The 15,292-nt window shown below is 49.3% G+C and overlaps 1 protein-coding gene across 1 annotated transcript in view; it reads right to left on the reverse strand.

Annotated features, from left to right (window-relative positions):
- Nucleotides 1–2,809: 2,809 nt before the first annotated feature.
- The window catches only part of MTMR11 (myotubularin related protein 11), a 31,310-nt gene continuing 18,827 nt past the window's right edge, over nucleotides 2,810–15,292 (reverse strand). The window contains exons 11-17 of the mRNA XM_040412693.1: nucleotides 15,176–15,248; nucleotides 14,668–14,738; nucleotides 13,673–13,845; nucleotides 13,421–13,591; nucleotides 8,393–8,632; nucleotides 7,137–7,406; nucleotides 2,810–4,296 (exon numbers count right to left, since the gene is read on the reverse strand). Of these exons, the coding sequence (XP_040268627.1) occupies nucleotides 4,156–4,296; nucleotides 7,137–7,406; nucleotides 8,393–8,632; nucleotides 13,421–13,591; nucleotides 13,673–13,845; nucleotides 14,668–14,738; nucleotides 15,176–15,248 (1,139 nt within the window). The 3' untranslated portion in view covers nucleotides 2,810–4,155. The remainder of the gene's footprint in view (nucleotides 4,297–7,136; nucleotides 7,407–8,392; nucleotides 8,633–13,420; nucleotides 13,592–13,672; nucleotides 13,846–14,667; nucleotides 14,739–15,175; nucleotides 15,249–15,292) is intronic.

The following is a 15,292-nucleotide window of genomic DNA, read 5'->3' on the forward strand; positions in this document are numbered from 1 at the left end:
AGATATCCTGTATTATCAGATGCCGGATTATCAGATATCCTGTATTATCAGATGCCGGATTAACAGATATTCTGAATTATCAGATGCCGGATTATCAGATATCCTGTATTATCAGATGCCGGATTATCAGATATTCTGTATTATCAGATGCCGCATTATCAGATATTCTGTATTATCAGATGCCGGATTATCAGATATCCTGTATTATCAGATGCCGGATTATCAGATATCTTGTATTATTAGATGCCGGATTATCAGATATCCTGTATTATCAGATGCCGGATTATCAGATATCCTGTATTATCAGATGCCAGATTAACAGATATTCTGAATTATCAGATGCCGGATTATCAGATATCCTGTATTATCAGATGCTGGATTATCAGATATTCTGTATTATCAGATGCCACATTATCAGATATTCTGAAGTATCAGATGCCGGATTATCAGATATTCTGTATTATCAGATGCCGGATTATCAGATATTCTGTATTATCAGATGCCGGATTATCAGATATTCTGTATTATCAGATGCCGGATTATCAGATATTCATGACAATGAGGTTCGGCTACTTCCACACTTGTGAGATCCGTTCAGGAGGCATCAGGACGTCTCAAGCTGCGATTTTGCGTCCGGTTATAAAAAACGGATGCAAAACAATGTAAGTCAATAGTGGCTGATCTGTTTTCTTAGAAGTCTAAAGAAACGGATCCGTCACCCATTGACTTTTAATGCATTTAGCGACGGATCCGTTTTTTTTTCCCTTTTGATTTCACACATCCGCATTCTAACGGAGACGGGTGCCTCCTGATGTGCAAAATCAAAACGGATCCGCTTCGCTCCAGTAGCGAGATCCTCTGCTGGATTTCAACACTGGAATTAGGCCTCATGCACACGACCGTCGTTTTGGTCCGCAAACTGCGGCTAGGATGCGGACTCATTCACTTCAATGGGGCGGCAAAAGATGCGGACTGGACAGCACTCCGTAGGCTGTCCGCATCCGTTGCTCCGTTCCGTGGCCCCGCAAAAAAAAATATAACCTGTCCTATTCCTGTCCGTTTGGCGGACAAGACTAGGCATTTCTACAATGGACCGCCCGTTCTGTTCGGCAAATTGCGGAGGGGCACATGGGCGGCTTCCGTTTTTTGCGGACCCCAAAAAAAACTGAACGTTCGTGTGCATGAGGCCTTAACAACGCAAGTGTGAACGTAGCCTTATATCTGCAGTTGTTTTGGCCACAGATCGGGCAGTGAAGTAAATCTGCATGCCACGGAACACGCGTGCAAACCGCAGCGACACGAGACATACCCCCCCCCCCCTCTGGGCACGGAAAAATCCATGGTGGATAAACTACTCCGCAGATTTCCCATTGACAATAATGGGAGGTGTATATTAACCCCTTAGTGACCAGCCTGTTTTGGCCCTTGATGACCAAGTGATTTTTTTCTTTTTATCGTCTCCTTTTACGAGCTACAATTTTTATTTTTAGTTTTCTGTCAATGTAGCCGTATGAGGACTTGTTTTTTGTGGGACAAGTTGTACTTTTTATTGGCGTCACTCCGGTCTTCACATGGTCCATCACCATGGTAAAAGATCATGTGACGGACCATGTGATGAGCGCAGTGACGTCACCACAGGTCCTGTTCCTGCACACAGCAAAAAAGAAGACAGAAGAGATGCCGGCTGCGCGATCAAGTGAATTAGGGTGAGTTATATTATTTTTTATTTTTTTTAACCCCTCCAGCGCTATTTTACTTTGCGTTCTGTATTCAGAATGCTATTATTTTCCCTTATAACCATGTTATAAGGGGAAATAATACAATCTACAGAACACCGATCCCAAGCCCGAACTTCTGTGAAGAAGTTCGGGTTTGGGTACCAAACATGCGCGATTTTTCTCACGCGCGTGCAAAACGCATTAAAATGTTTTGCACTCGCGCGGAAAAATCTGAAGCGTTTCTCTCCAGGATTGAGCCCCTATGACGAAACTCAATACCAGAAAATAGAAACGCTAGTGTGAAAAATAAAAATTATATTGCTCTGTTCTTGCATTGCAATACTGACAGTCACCAGCAGGCTGCGCCAGAGAGGTGCAGTCTGCTGAGACACGCTGGAGGCAAGCCTGGGGCCTTCACTAGGCCCCGGCTAGCATGCACAGACATCAACAACCTGTGATATCATTCGCTATTGCCCACGGCATGCAAAGGGTTAAACAGCCTGGATCGACACTGGTCTGGGCCTTTAGAGGAGGAGCACGGTTATCATGGGAGACCCGTGAGGCGCTTAGACTGGGCTTCTGTAAAAAGTTGTACTGGTAGTCAGTAAGGTGTCAATCCTAGTGAAAAACGTGGCGAAATCCAAGTAGAAAAATCTCCCATGCAATTTCTGTTATAAGACTTTTTCTGACGTTTTTCGGCTGTGTGAACATAGCCTTGAGGGGGATAGTCTGCTGACAACTATGCTCACCACTCGCTTGTTCAGGATTGCTGCCGTCCACGGGTTGTGTCTGGTACTGCAGCTCGGCTCCATTGAAGTCAACGTGTCTGGGCTGCAGTACCGCACACAACCTGTGGACAGGGGTGGCACTGTTTTTGGAAGAAAGCGGCCCCCATATGAGTTAGGCCCAAATTAAAGTGCCGAGGCTTTATAATGGTAGCCATGATAGATCTAGATGGCAACTGACAGACCCTATTGACTTATAGTCTAGTCTCCTAGCAAAATCAGGGGCCCGAAGTGATGAGCTGATCAGTCTGGGGGCCACATTTTTGGATCATCCATACTAGACAACACATGGCGCTCACTACACGCTCGTCTCTCAAGATGTTTTATTATAAATATCTTTTTAATACGCTTTTACATCACTACAAAAATATACACGTAATCGAGTAGCGCTATCTAATGTACCGCACGCGTCATACCGCCACAAGGCGGTCGGCATACTGGGAATGCTGCTTAGTACAGCACGCTATCGCCATATGTCTAATAGAGATTGCATCTCCTTCTGGGAAACCAAGATGGCCGCCGTCACAGCCCCTTCAGAATCGTCACCTGGGAGCAACTAATTAGCGTCGTCAAGCCCAGTGATGGCGGACATTTTGTTTTGGCAGAAACAGATGAGAAATGGCGTGAAATATCGAAATAGTGACCACATGGCAGTGGAAGACGACTCGGGGCCTTATATCTAGGTCAGCGGGTAAATTACTCAAGATATTTCTCACAGAGAAAGAAATTTTGAGAGTCAATGTAATACAGTGGGAGTCATATTACAAAAGACGATATCGGGCAGGAGTGTTCCCTAAAATATCTGCCTGACAGTTACATTATAGAGCGGCAGCCATGAGGGCGTCTTTACGTAGTGAAAATGTATACAGGGAGTAGAGCAGTCGCCCCTAGCAACCAATCAGAAGCCTTACAAGCTGGAATCCGATTGGTTGCTTGCACTAGTAGGCTCATCTTCAGCACCTCCATTTTGTGTAGGTAGCCATTTTGTCAGCTAGTGAGGATGATAAGGAATTTATACACTATATTACCACAGAATATTGTTCTGTCACAAAATGGCCGACTCCAGTGGTAATGGGCATGTAAATAGCACAGTGTCCAGTCCATGGCGACGACTGGAAGAGATTTTGTCACAAATTGGCCCTTAATGTCTGTACTGAGCTTTTTGTGGTAAATTGCTTTATGGGACGTGTCCTCTTTACACCAGGCCTCATTAACGTCAATGGATGTGTGAGCGATCCATGGACAGTACACGTACGCGAAAAAGACCTTGTAAGGGCTCCGCTACGTTTAAGAGGCGTGTCCGACGACAAGCTACTTGACTGATTCCAATGACAACCAGTAGAATTGTGAATGCAGCTCTGGAGTATAAGCTGTGAGTTTTTTTTAACCATCGTTTTTACTACTCCAGATCTAATAGCAGTGTTTTTGGACTCTTTTGGACAATTTTAGTAAATTTCGACCGTTCCTGTTAACAAAAGGCAGTATAAATATAAATTTGCAGTGTACAGGCTGTGCTCCCATAATCCACTTTAGGTCCCAGCCATGGAGGACCACCATTCAAGTAGTCTCCACATTGTTCCTCCATGTGTGTTGTCTCCGTCCTGCCACATTTCATGGTTTTGATGTCTCCTCAGAGGGACGTGTCCGCCCCGCTATCTGTACGATGAGGAGCCGCCTTTTACATCAGGCAGAACCGAGCCATGGTGTCTTTGGTCCTGTAGGTTCCTCAGCTTGTCTTCAAGAAATTTCAGTTCCTCGGCTAGACTGGTCACTGGGGGGCGCTGGTTGTTACCCTGCCCGGGAGGAGAGGGTGAATGTTGTTAAAATGTATTATACATTTATTATTTTAGTAAAGTTTTAGCATTTTCTCACGTTAAAGGGATTGTTGGATCTGGTCATATCTGTAGGATAAACCATAAATGACCATAAGTGCCGGTCCAACCTCTAGGACCTGCTGATATCTCAAGAACGAGGAGTCCCGCAGTGAAAGCCGCACATGCGTGGTGCCTTCTTCGTTCTTGAGAACGGGTCCCAGAGGTTGCATATTTTAGCATGTACAATGTGCAGCGCTAGGCTTAGTATATTATGAGAAGGCCTCTTTAGATGGGCGATCGGTGGGGTGCGGATAGTCAGACCCCCCCCACCCATCAGATATTGATGACCGATCCTGAGTATAGGCCATCAGTGTTGGACTCTTTTAAGGCCCCTTGCAGACGAGCAGATGTCACGCTGCCGCTCCCGGCCTGACCTCCCAGCACTGATGGGGTCACTCAGCATTATATTGATTTATGATGCTTTGTAACCCTTACAGTTCTGGAATGTATTAGATGACACTGACATAATGCTGCCAGTGTTATCCAATATATTCCAGAACTGTGAGGGTTACATAGCATCATAAATCAATATAATGCTATGCAACCCCGTCAGTGCTGGGAGGTCAGGCCGGGAGCTGCAGCGTGACAACCGCTCGTCTGCAAGGAGCCTAAAAGGGGTTGTCCAGCCCATAATATTAATGACCTATCCTCAGATGATGAGGTGGCGCTCCATGTGAGCTCCGCTTCCTCGTCATCTCCAGTGGAGCGGCGCAGTAATTTAATTCACCCACCTTTTCCACACCCCTTTCTAAAAAAAAGTGGCAAGGGCAGTGTAAAAAATGAGTTGAAAACACTCACAGTATAGTGAACAGACGCCACCTGCTGGCTGCATACATGAAGGCCGGCCTGTAAAAATTGTGCGCAGCACTCGCTAATGACCAAGATTAAAAATGGTGGGTCTGACTTCCTCCTGCGTGAGTCTTTGTATACTTTCGTGTTGACATGATTGTGTTCAGTGATATGGCGGTATTACTGTGCATTGTTTTCTGCCTGTTTTAGGTTTCCTACTCCTGTAGATCGGCTGATGAGATAGACCGATACCTGCGGCTCTCCATTTACAGAATGATGATATAAATGTGTTATTGACTATACAGCGGTGGTGGGGGGGGGGGGGGGAATACGGCTCTGACCCCATCCGATAGACAGAAATACTCGTATAGGGTAAAGCAGGCGCTTATATAGCGGTATGGTCATGCAGAGTCTGACTTTACCCTGTTTGCCAAAAATGTTGAGGGTGTGAGATTGGATTCAATCCACTGAAATACTGAATTTTGAATTTGGGTGGGGTTGTCCTTAAAGGGGTTGTCCAGTTTTTTTAATTATTTTTTTAATTTGCTGATGAATGGCTAAAATCAGGGGCCCTGGTGCAGGAGTTCAGCTTGGGCCCCCTTCCCTCAGTGCTTTGTGGCCCGGGGAGCACATAGCCTTCGTGCTGCATGAGGCAAAAATTGAAACGGCACCCCCCATGCCAAATTCTTGACCTAACCCCTTCCCTCCAGCCAGATGTGTAACTTGACCAGCATGGACTTTCTATAATACCAGTGTCTTCTTATGTGACACAAGGGTCTTTGGGCCCCCTCAGGTTCCTGGGCCTGGTAGCGGCTGCCACCTCTGCACCCCCTATAGCTACATCTCTGGCTAAAATGTAGTTTATAGTGCAGCCTAGACACCTCTTTTCAGTCCTCCAAACTGTCCCAAATCCAAAGGGACAGTCCTGAATTTCAGGTGATGTCCTAGGACAGGGGTGTCACCGCCACTTCTGTTAGAAGGTCTGACAGACGTCCTTTTCTACCTCTTGCATGATGTTCTTTGTTTTGGTTTCACTTGGTCATCTCATTTCCTTCTCCCAGGTGTCACCTATTTAGACTAATCCTCTTTCCTTTATATTCCCTCCCATACTGCCTCACTTTGCGGTTTATACTACTTCCTGGATTGAAGTGTTCACTGCTGGAGACTTCTGTTGCTGCTTGTTCAGATAAGTCCTTTCATGTATTATGTTTCCTTGCTGGCTTGATTCTAGGTGACCCTGACTCCCTCCGTATTAAGTGCAGGGAGCCGGTGGTCGTGTCCCCTCACTATTATAGGGTTTTCAGGTGTCACACAGTCTAGGTACGAGGGCATGCAATCGTCTACCTCTGAGACCCTTGTATGTGCTTAGCAGTCAGGGTGAGCTCTTAGGGTTTTATAGGGGTCACCTTTATGCTCCTTAGTTTGGGATCAAGCCAGTCGGATGTTTAATTATAAGTTCCAGCTTTCTGCAAACATCATCCGTGACAAGGGGTCAGCAACCTTCGGCACTCCAGCTATTCTGAAACTACAATTCTCCATTCATTTCTATGGGAGAAGAACAGAGTGAGTATGCATGCTGGGAGTTGTAGTTTGACAACAGCTGGAGTGCCGGAGGTTGCCTAGCCCTATCCTAGGAGGTCCGTGGTATGTCCTGCTGCACCACATATGCACATAACACCTTATGTTCCTCTTTCCTTTCTTGAGAAGTTGGGAGGTCTTCTCCGGACAGTCTGTCTATCCTCAATATCTATTCCATAGAAGAGGGAAACCTGACGGACAGCCGTAGCCTAGGTTTAGGGGGCTAACTGTGTGGTGCCCATCGTCACCTGCCTTCCAAACCTTGGAGACAGAAAAAATGCTCCTCAAGTTCTTTCAATTGAGCCATGTAGACAAGAAGTATGAATAAACCATGAAATGACTCAATTGTGGTTTTGGTACATCCTTTTAGGAGAAAAAAAAAAGATTTTTACCTTAACTTCTGTGGCGCAACCCAAGTAACAGCGTTTCCACAGCCTGACCCAGGGCCCCACGCACAGGGGAAGTAGAAGGTCCATACTGGACTGCTCCAAGGAGATGTTGCTCCTAAATTGCTTCTCTTCTTCCAGCAAGCTGTCCACAGACTGGGAACGTCGCGCTCCTCTCTTTGACACTGTGACACTTTTTCTTGGGAAGAATGGAGACTGTAATACCAGCACGCCTTTGGAAAGTAGATACATATTGCAGGTGTCGGAGACATTCAGCTAAAAGAAGAAGAGAAGACGAGTCAGTAATAAAGTAGAGGCAGAATTACATCTTCTCACCTATCCTCAGGAAAGGTCATCAATAAGTGATTGGTAGGGGTCTCAGTCATGGCACCCCCGCGATGGCCGGAAAAGCACGGTATCTTCTTCATTGTGTACCAAGCACAGCGCCATACGTCAGATAGTGGTGAAGGTGACGTCACAGGCCGGTGAAGAGGCAACAACACTTGGCCAAGCATTATGGCTGCTTCCAACAGCAGTAGTGATGCCATGACTCAGACCCCAACCGATCAGATACTGATGACCAATCCTTATGATAGTCCTGGAGAACCTCTTTAAGCCTAACTCCTCCATATCCCCCTTTCCGTGTTCATGGGGTCCAGGAAGATCAGCTATGAGGAGCTGTTTGTTCAGGTCATCACACTGGGAGAGGTTACTGGTGGTTACTTGGGATTTTCTTTCTTAGGGTTGACTTCTAGTGTTAGTTGTGGGGCATGGATTCTTGTATGCCTGCCCTTAAGGTTGTTAAAGGCTCCTGTGTACTCCCAAATATTTTCCTGATCTGAGTCGTCCCTTCACAGATGTTTGTGAGGAGCTTGAGTTAAGATTATATTTTTTGCATAACCTTGTGGAAATTACATGTTATATCCTGATTAATGTGTTATTGCAAAACAAAGCGCTTGTGCAAGCATTTTACATGAGCATAAACCACAATTAGGGTAATTCAGATCCTGCTTAAAGGGGTTCTCCACAATGAACAATCCCTACTTGATAGAGGAACTTCTTAATAGTACTCTAGTCTTTCTGTTGGGGTCTCCAGCAATCAGCTGTGATCTGTGGGAAAACCTGGCAGTAAGTGTTCAGTCTCCTTGCAGTGCCCCCACAGGAGAATTTAAGTATTACACAGTGTTCGTTCAGATCAATGGGTTGTTTCCAAGTCAAGTTTAGATCCCATTCATCACATTTCCTAATACCCCAGTGCTCACCTTGTCCGTGTTATGGTTGACTCCATTGCCATTTAATACCGCCTGTTCCCTGACGTGGTACATGGGATTGAGAAACTGCTGCCTACGGGAGTGACGGTAGAACAGACTCCATTCCCAAACTGTCGGTGGAGCTGACTTCATCTCTTCCACCGGCTTATAGTCTCCGTTTAGTAATACCTTCTCACGCACAATGTACCTCCAACCATTTACCGGGGTGTAAGTCTGACTAAATGAGTGCCGCTGAAATAAAATGGTGGATATAGGGTCATTACACATAAAACGTTCCTGCCTCTTCTCCTAGGCTGACTGCCAGACGAGCCTGCCCGTGTCACGTATCCTCACCTCTCTGGTTCCTGCTCTTCCCTCCACTCTTGGTTGCTGTCCAGGAGCAGAGGGAATTGAAGGAATGGGGAGAGGTGAGCATCATTAACATCTGGATTGAGGTCTGGAAGCAATGATAAGCGGGTCTTGGGTCTGTATACAGGGATGGTGCTGGTCTGGGGTCTTTATACAGCGATGTTGCTGGTCTGGGATCTGTATACAGGGATGGTGCTGGTCTGGGGTCTGTATACAGGGATGGTGCTGGTCTGGGGTCTGTATACAGGGAGGGTGCTGGTCTGGGGTCTGTATACAGGGATGGTGCTAGTCAGGGATCTGTATACAGGGATGGTGCTAGTCTGGGGTCTGTATACAGGGATAGTTCTGGTCTGGGGTCTTTATACAGCAATGTTGCTGGTCTGGGGTCTGTATACAGGGAGGGTGCTGGTTTGGGGGCTGTATACAGGGAGTGTGCTGGTCTGGGGTCTTTATACAGGGACGGTGCTGGTCTGGGGTCTGTATACAGGGATGGTGCTGGTCTGGGGTCTGTATACAGGGATGGTGCTGGTCTGGGGTCTGTATACAGGGATGGTGCTGGTCTGGGGTCTGTATACAGGGATGGTGCTGGTCTGGGGTCTGCATACAGGGATGGTGCTGGTCTGGGGTCTGCATACAGGGATGGTGCTGGTCTGGGGTCTGCATTCAGGGATGGTGCTGGTCTGGGGTCTGCATTCAGGGATGGTGCTGGTCTGGGGTCTGCATACAGGGATGGTGCTGGTCTGGGGTCTTTATGCAGGGATGGTTCTGGTCTGGGGTCTGCATACAGGGATGGTGCTGGTCTGGGGTCTTTATGCAGGGATGGTGCTGGTCTGGGGTCTGCATACAGGGATGGTGCTGGTCTGGTGTCTTTATGCAGGGATAGTGCTGGTCTGGGGTCTGCATACAGGGATGGTGTTGGTCTGGGGTCTGCATACAGGTTTGTGCAGGTCTGGGGTCTGCATACAGGGTTGGTGCTGGTCTGGGGTCTGCATACAGGGATGGTGCTGGTCTCGGGTCTGTATACAGGGATGGTGCTGGTCTGGGGTCTGCATACAGGGATGGTGCTGGTTTGAGGTCTGCATACAGGGATGGTGCTGGTTTGGGGTCTGCATACAGGGTTGGTGCTGGTCTGGGGTCTGTATACAGGAATGGTACTGGTCTGGGGTCTGTATACAGAGATGGTGCTGGTCTGGGGTCTGCATACAGGGATGGTGCTGGTCTGGGGTCTGTATACAGGGATGGTGCTGGTCTGGGGTCTGTATACAGGGAGGGTGCTGGTCTGGGGTCTGTATACAGGGATGGTGCTGGTCAGGGATCTTTATACAGGGATGGTGCTAGTCTGGGGTCTGTATACAGGGATAGTGTTGGTCTGGGGTCTGTATACAGGGATGGTTCTGGTCTGGGGTCTTTATACAGCAATGTTGCTGGTCTGGGGTCTGTATACAGGGATGGTGCTGGTCTGGGGTTTGTATACAGGGATGGTGCTGGTCTGGGGTTTGTATACAGGGATGGTGCTGGTCTGGGGTCTGCATACAGGGTTGGTGCTGGTCTGGGGTCTGTATACAGGAATGGTACTGGTCTGGGGTCTGTATACAGAGATGGTGCTGGTCTGGGGTTTGTATACAGGGATGGTGCTGGTCTGGGGTCTGCATACAGGGATGGTGCTGGTCTGGGGTCTGTATACAGGAATGGTACTGGTCTGGGGTCTGTATACAGAGATGGTGCTGGTCTGGGGTCTGCATACAGGGATGGTGCTGGTCTGGGGTCTGCATACAGGGACGGTGCTGGTTTGGGATCTGCATACAGGGATGGTGCTGGTCTGGGGTCTGTATACAGGGATGGTGCTGGTCTGGGGTCTGCATACAGGGATGGTGTTGGTCTGGGGTCTGTATACAGTGATGGTGCTGGTTTGGGATCTGCATACAGGGATGGTGCTGGTCTGGGGTCTTTATACAGGGATGGTGCTGGTCTCGGGTCTGTATACAGGGATGGTGCTGGTCTGGGGTCTGCATACAGGGTTGGTGCTGGTCTGGGGTCTGCATACAGGGATGGTGTTGGTCTGGGGTCTGTATACAGGGATGGTGCTGGTTTGGGATCTGCATACAGGGATGGTGCTGGTCTGGGGTCTGTATACAGGGATGGTGCTGGTCTTGGGTCTGTATACAGGGATGGTGCTTGTCTGGGGTCTGTATACAGGGATGGTGCTGGTCTGGGGTCTGCATACAGGGATGGTGCTGGTCTGGGGTCTGCATAACAGGGATGGTGCTGGTCTGGGGTCTGCATTCAGGGATGGTGCTTGTCTGGGGTCTGCATACAGTGATGGTGCTGGTCTGGGGTCTTTATGCAAGGATGGTGCTGGTCTGGGGTCTGCATACAGGGATGGTGCTGGTCTGGTGTCTTTATGCAGGGATGGTGTTGGTCTGGGGTCTGTATACAGGGATGGTGCTGGTCTGGGGTCTGCATACAGGGATGGTGTTGGTCTGGGGTCTGCATACAGGGATAGTGCTGGTCTGGGGTCTGCATACAGGGTTGGTGCTGGTCTGGGGTCTGCATACAGGGATGGTGCTGGTCTGGTGTCTTTATGCAGGGATGGTGTTGGTCTGGGGTCTGTATACAGGGATGGTGCTGGTCTGGGGTCTGCATACAGGGATGGTGTTGGTCTGGGGTCTGCATACAGGGATAGTGCTGGTCTGGGGTGTGCATACAGGGTTGGTGCTGGTCTGGGGTCTGCATACAGGGATGGTGCTGGTCTCGGGTCTGTATACAGGGATGGTGCTGGTCTGGGGTCTGCATACAGGGATGGTGCTGCTTTGGGGTCTGCATACAGGGATGGTGCTGGTTTGGGGTCTGCATACAGGGTTGGTGCTGGTCTGGGGTCTGTATACAGGGATGGTACTGGTCTGGGGTCTGTATACAGGGATGGTGCTGGTCTGGGGTCTGCATACAGGGATGGTGCTGGTCTGGGGTCTGCATACAGGGATGGTGTTGGTCTGGGGTCTGCATACAGGGATAGTGCTGGTCTGGGGTCTGCATACAGGGTTGGTGCTGGTCTGGGGTCTGCATACAGGGATGGTGCTGGTCTGGGGTCTGTATACAGGGATGGTGCTGGTCTGGGGTCTGCATACAGGGATGGTGCTGCTTTGGGGTCTGCATACAGGGATGGTGCTGGTTTGGGGTCTGCATACAGGGTTGGTGCTGGTCTGGGGTCTGTATACAGGGATGGTACTGGTCTGGGGTCTGTATACAGGGATGGTGCTGGTCTGGGGACTGCATACAGGGATGGTGCTGGTCTGGGGTCTGCATACAGGGATGGTACTGGTCTGGGGTCTGTATACAGGGATGGTGCTGGTCTGGGGTCTGCATACAGGGATGGTGCTGGTCTGGGGTCTGCATACAGGGATGGTGCTGGTCTGGGGTCTGCATACAGGGATGGTGCTGGTTTGGGGTCTGCATACAGGGTTGGTGCTGGTCTGGGGTCTGTATACAGGGATGGTACTGGTCTGGGGTCTGTATACAGGGATGGTGCTGGTCTGGGGTCTGCATACAGGGATGGTGCTGGTCTGGGGTCTGCATACAGGGATGGTGCTGGTCTGGGGTCTGTATACAGGGATGGTGCTGGTCTGGGGTCTGTATACAGGGATGGTGCTGGTCTGGGGTCTGTATACAGGGATGGTGCTGGTCTGGGGTCTTTATACAGGGTTGGTGCTGGTCTGGGGTCTGTATACAGGTATACAGGGATGGTGCTGGTTTGGGATCTGCATACAGGGATGGTGCTGGTCTGGGGTCTGTATACAGGGATGGTACTGGTCTGGGGTCTGTATACAGGGATGGTGCTGGTCTGGGGTCTGTATACAGGGATGGTGCTGGTCTGGGGTCTGTATACAGGGATGGTGCTGGTCTGGGGTCTGCATACAGGGATGGTGCTGGTCTGGGGTCTGTATACAGGGATGGTGCTGGTCTGGGGTCTGTATACAGGGATGGTGCTGGTCTGGGGTCTGCATACAGGGATGGTGCTGGTCTGGGGTCTGCATACAGGGATGGTGCTGGTCTGGGGTCTGTATACAGGGATGGTGCTGGTTTGGGGTCTTTATACAGGGATGGTGCTGGTCTGGGGTCTGCATACAGGGATGGTGCTGGTCTGGGGTCTGTATACAGGGATGGTGCTGGTCTGGGGTCTGCATACAGGGATGGTGCTGGTCTGGGGTCTGCATACAGGGATAGTGTTGGTCTGGGGTCTGTATACAGGGATGGTACTGGTCTGGGGTCTGTATACAGGGATGGTGCTGGTCTGGGGTCTGCATACAGGGATGGTGCTGGTCTGGGGTCTGCATACAGGGATGGTGCTGGTCTGGGGTCTGTATACAGGGATGGTGCTGGTCTGGGGTCTGCATACAGGGATGGTGCTGGTCTGGGGTCTGCATACAGTGATGGTGTTGGTCTGCTGCCTGTATAATGGACTGGGTTCTATACATTGGGCTATGGTCTGTATCTTCATTTAGGGGTCTGAGGTTTGGTCTGTATTAATTTTGGGCTGTTAGAAGGGGGTACTACATGTGATTTAAGTGCAGAAGTTTGTGTAATAGGCGGAGCACATGGGGAACTAAATTGTGCGGGCACAGGGTATATAACCTATGGAGACCTGGCGGCCTTTGGCCTGTGTGCGGACATTACCTGGCTCCCCCTGATGCGGTCCCAGTGGCAGTTGTGGGTGAAGGTGCTGCAGAACAGGTTGTAGGTGCTGTCATGTAATGCCAGGAGGTAAGACTCGGTGAACTGGAAGGCGGTGGGGAACTGCTGCAGACACTGCCAGACACAGTCCAGGAAGAGCAGAAACACCGGGGACTGCACGAGAGAGGACACGTCTTATCAGTCTCTGACTACTGGTGTAGAGCGCAGGATAGGCCTATGGTAAGGGTCACTCACTTCTTCCTTGTCTGACTGTCTGAAGTGATTGATCCTTTGCATGAAGGGATGTCCAGCCGATACCCATTCCTTCTGGATCAAGCTCTGGAAGCCGGGCAACGTCCTGGAGTAAGGGTCCGATAACACCTGCACCAGCGATGTCAGGAGGCAGTTCACGTCCCTGTCCTCGGGCTCTGGGGTGTGAGAGAGGATAGGCACACATGACAATGGTCAATCTCCATAATGCCCAGAGACCTCTGAATGGAGCGGTGGTCATTATTCAGGATCATAATCCCTGACAAGCAGAGCAGAGAGGAGGATGAGGCGGCTCTTTAGCTCAGTGTTGTGAAGTAACTTGTCCAGCTGTGTGATTAGGACAGGTTTTGTGTGTATTAATAGGACAGCGGCCATTTTATTTCACCTAATGATCGTTGTCTCTGCTCCTGGAAATAAGGTTCATGCCACTTGGCTTACATGTCTCTACAGTGTTAGGTCTCATGCAAACAACCGTATTTTGTTTCCGTGTCCGATCCGTTTTTTTTTGCGGATAGGATGCGGACCCATTCATTTCAATGGGTCCGCAAAAAAACGCGGACAGCACACCGTGTGCTGTCCGCATCAGTATGTCCGTTCCGTTGCTCTGCAAAAAAAATAGTGCATGTCCTATTTTTTTCTAGTTTGCGGACAAGGATAGGCATTATTACAATGGATCTGCAAAAAAAACTGATGCCATACGGGACGTCATCCGTTTTTTTTGCGGACCGCAAAACACATACGGTCGTGTGCATGTAGCCTTATACTGGTGTTAATCACGGCAAACAGAACGAGTCCCACTAGACCGCAGATTTGGTGAAGGGTCAGGCACATATTGGGGTGTATTTGAGCACTGTTTGGTACCCCATTAGGGTAACCTCAAGAAAACCATTCCATTCACCCTAAGCCCGTCTCCGTCGCAGACAGAGGACATGATATGCTTGGATGTGTAGGACAGTAGGCCCGTCTGCCTGGTCATTTACCTTGTAGAACAATAGATCTGTTCCTCTCGCTTAACAATATGGAAACGTCACTGGCTTTCTTCAGACACGACCTGGAACAGAGATGAGAGGGCTTGGATACATGTCATATAATAGGGGTTCCCAGGGGTTTATTATTGATGGCCTGTCCTCAGATAGGTCACCAATATCTGATCACTGGGGTTCTGACTCTTGGCACGCCCACTGGCACTCTTCTAGGCCCATGACGTGCCTGCGTGCAGCTCAGTGCCATTCAAGTGTGTGTGCCTGGGCTGCAATACCAAGCACAGCCACTATACAGTGTATGGCGCTGTGCTTGGTGAGCTGTGATGTTTCTACTTCCTGGTCCCTCTTGACACAGGAAATGTGCCCGCTCAGCCAATCAGTGGCTAAGGAGGATCACCACTCAGACCAGTGATTGGTTGACGTTCACATTTCCTTTGTCTAGATGAATCAACCACTTTTAGAAGGTGCCAACTCTGAGTTTGCTAGCCCCTTTTCAGGTGATTACCTTACATGGTCCAGCCAGCGGGTGCCTTCTAGATTTGACAGCCATTTCTCATTAGGCACTGGTGTAGAGGTATCTAGAAGAAAAACAGACACACTGCTGAGGTTTCACAGGCATGTT

Source organism: Bufo bufo, chromosome 11 (assembly GCF_905171765.1).
Source record: "Bufo bufo chromosome 11, aBufBuf1.1, whole genome shotgun sequence".
NCBI classification, from domain to species: Eukaryota; Metazoa; Chordata; class Amphibia; order Anura; family Bufonidae; genus Bufo; species Bufo bufo.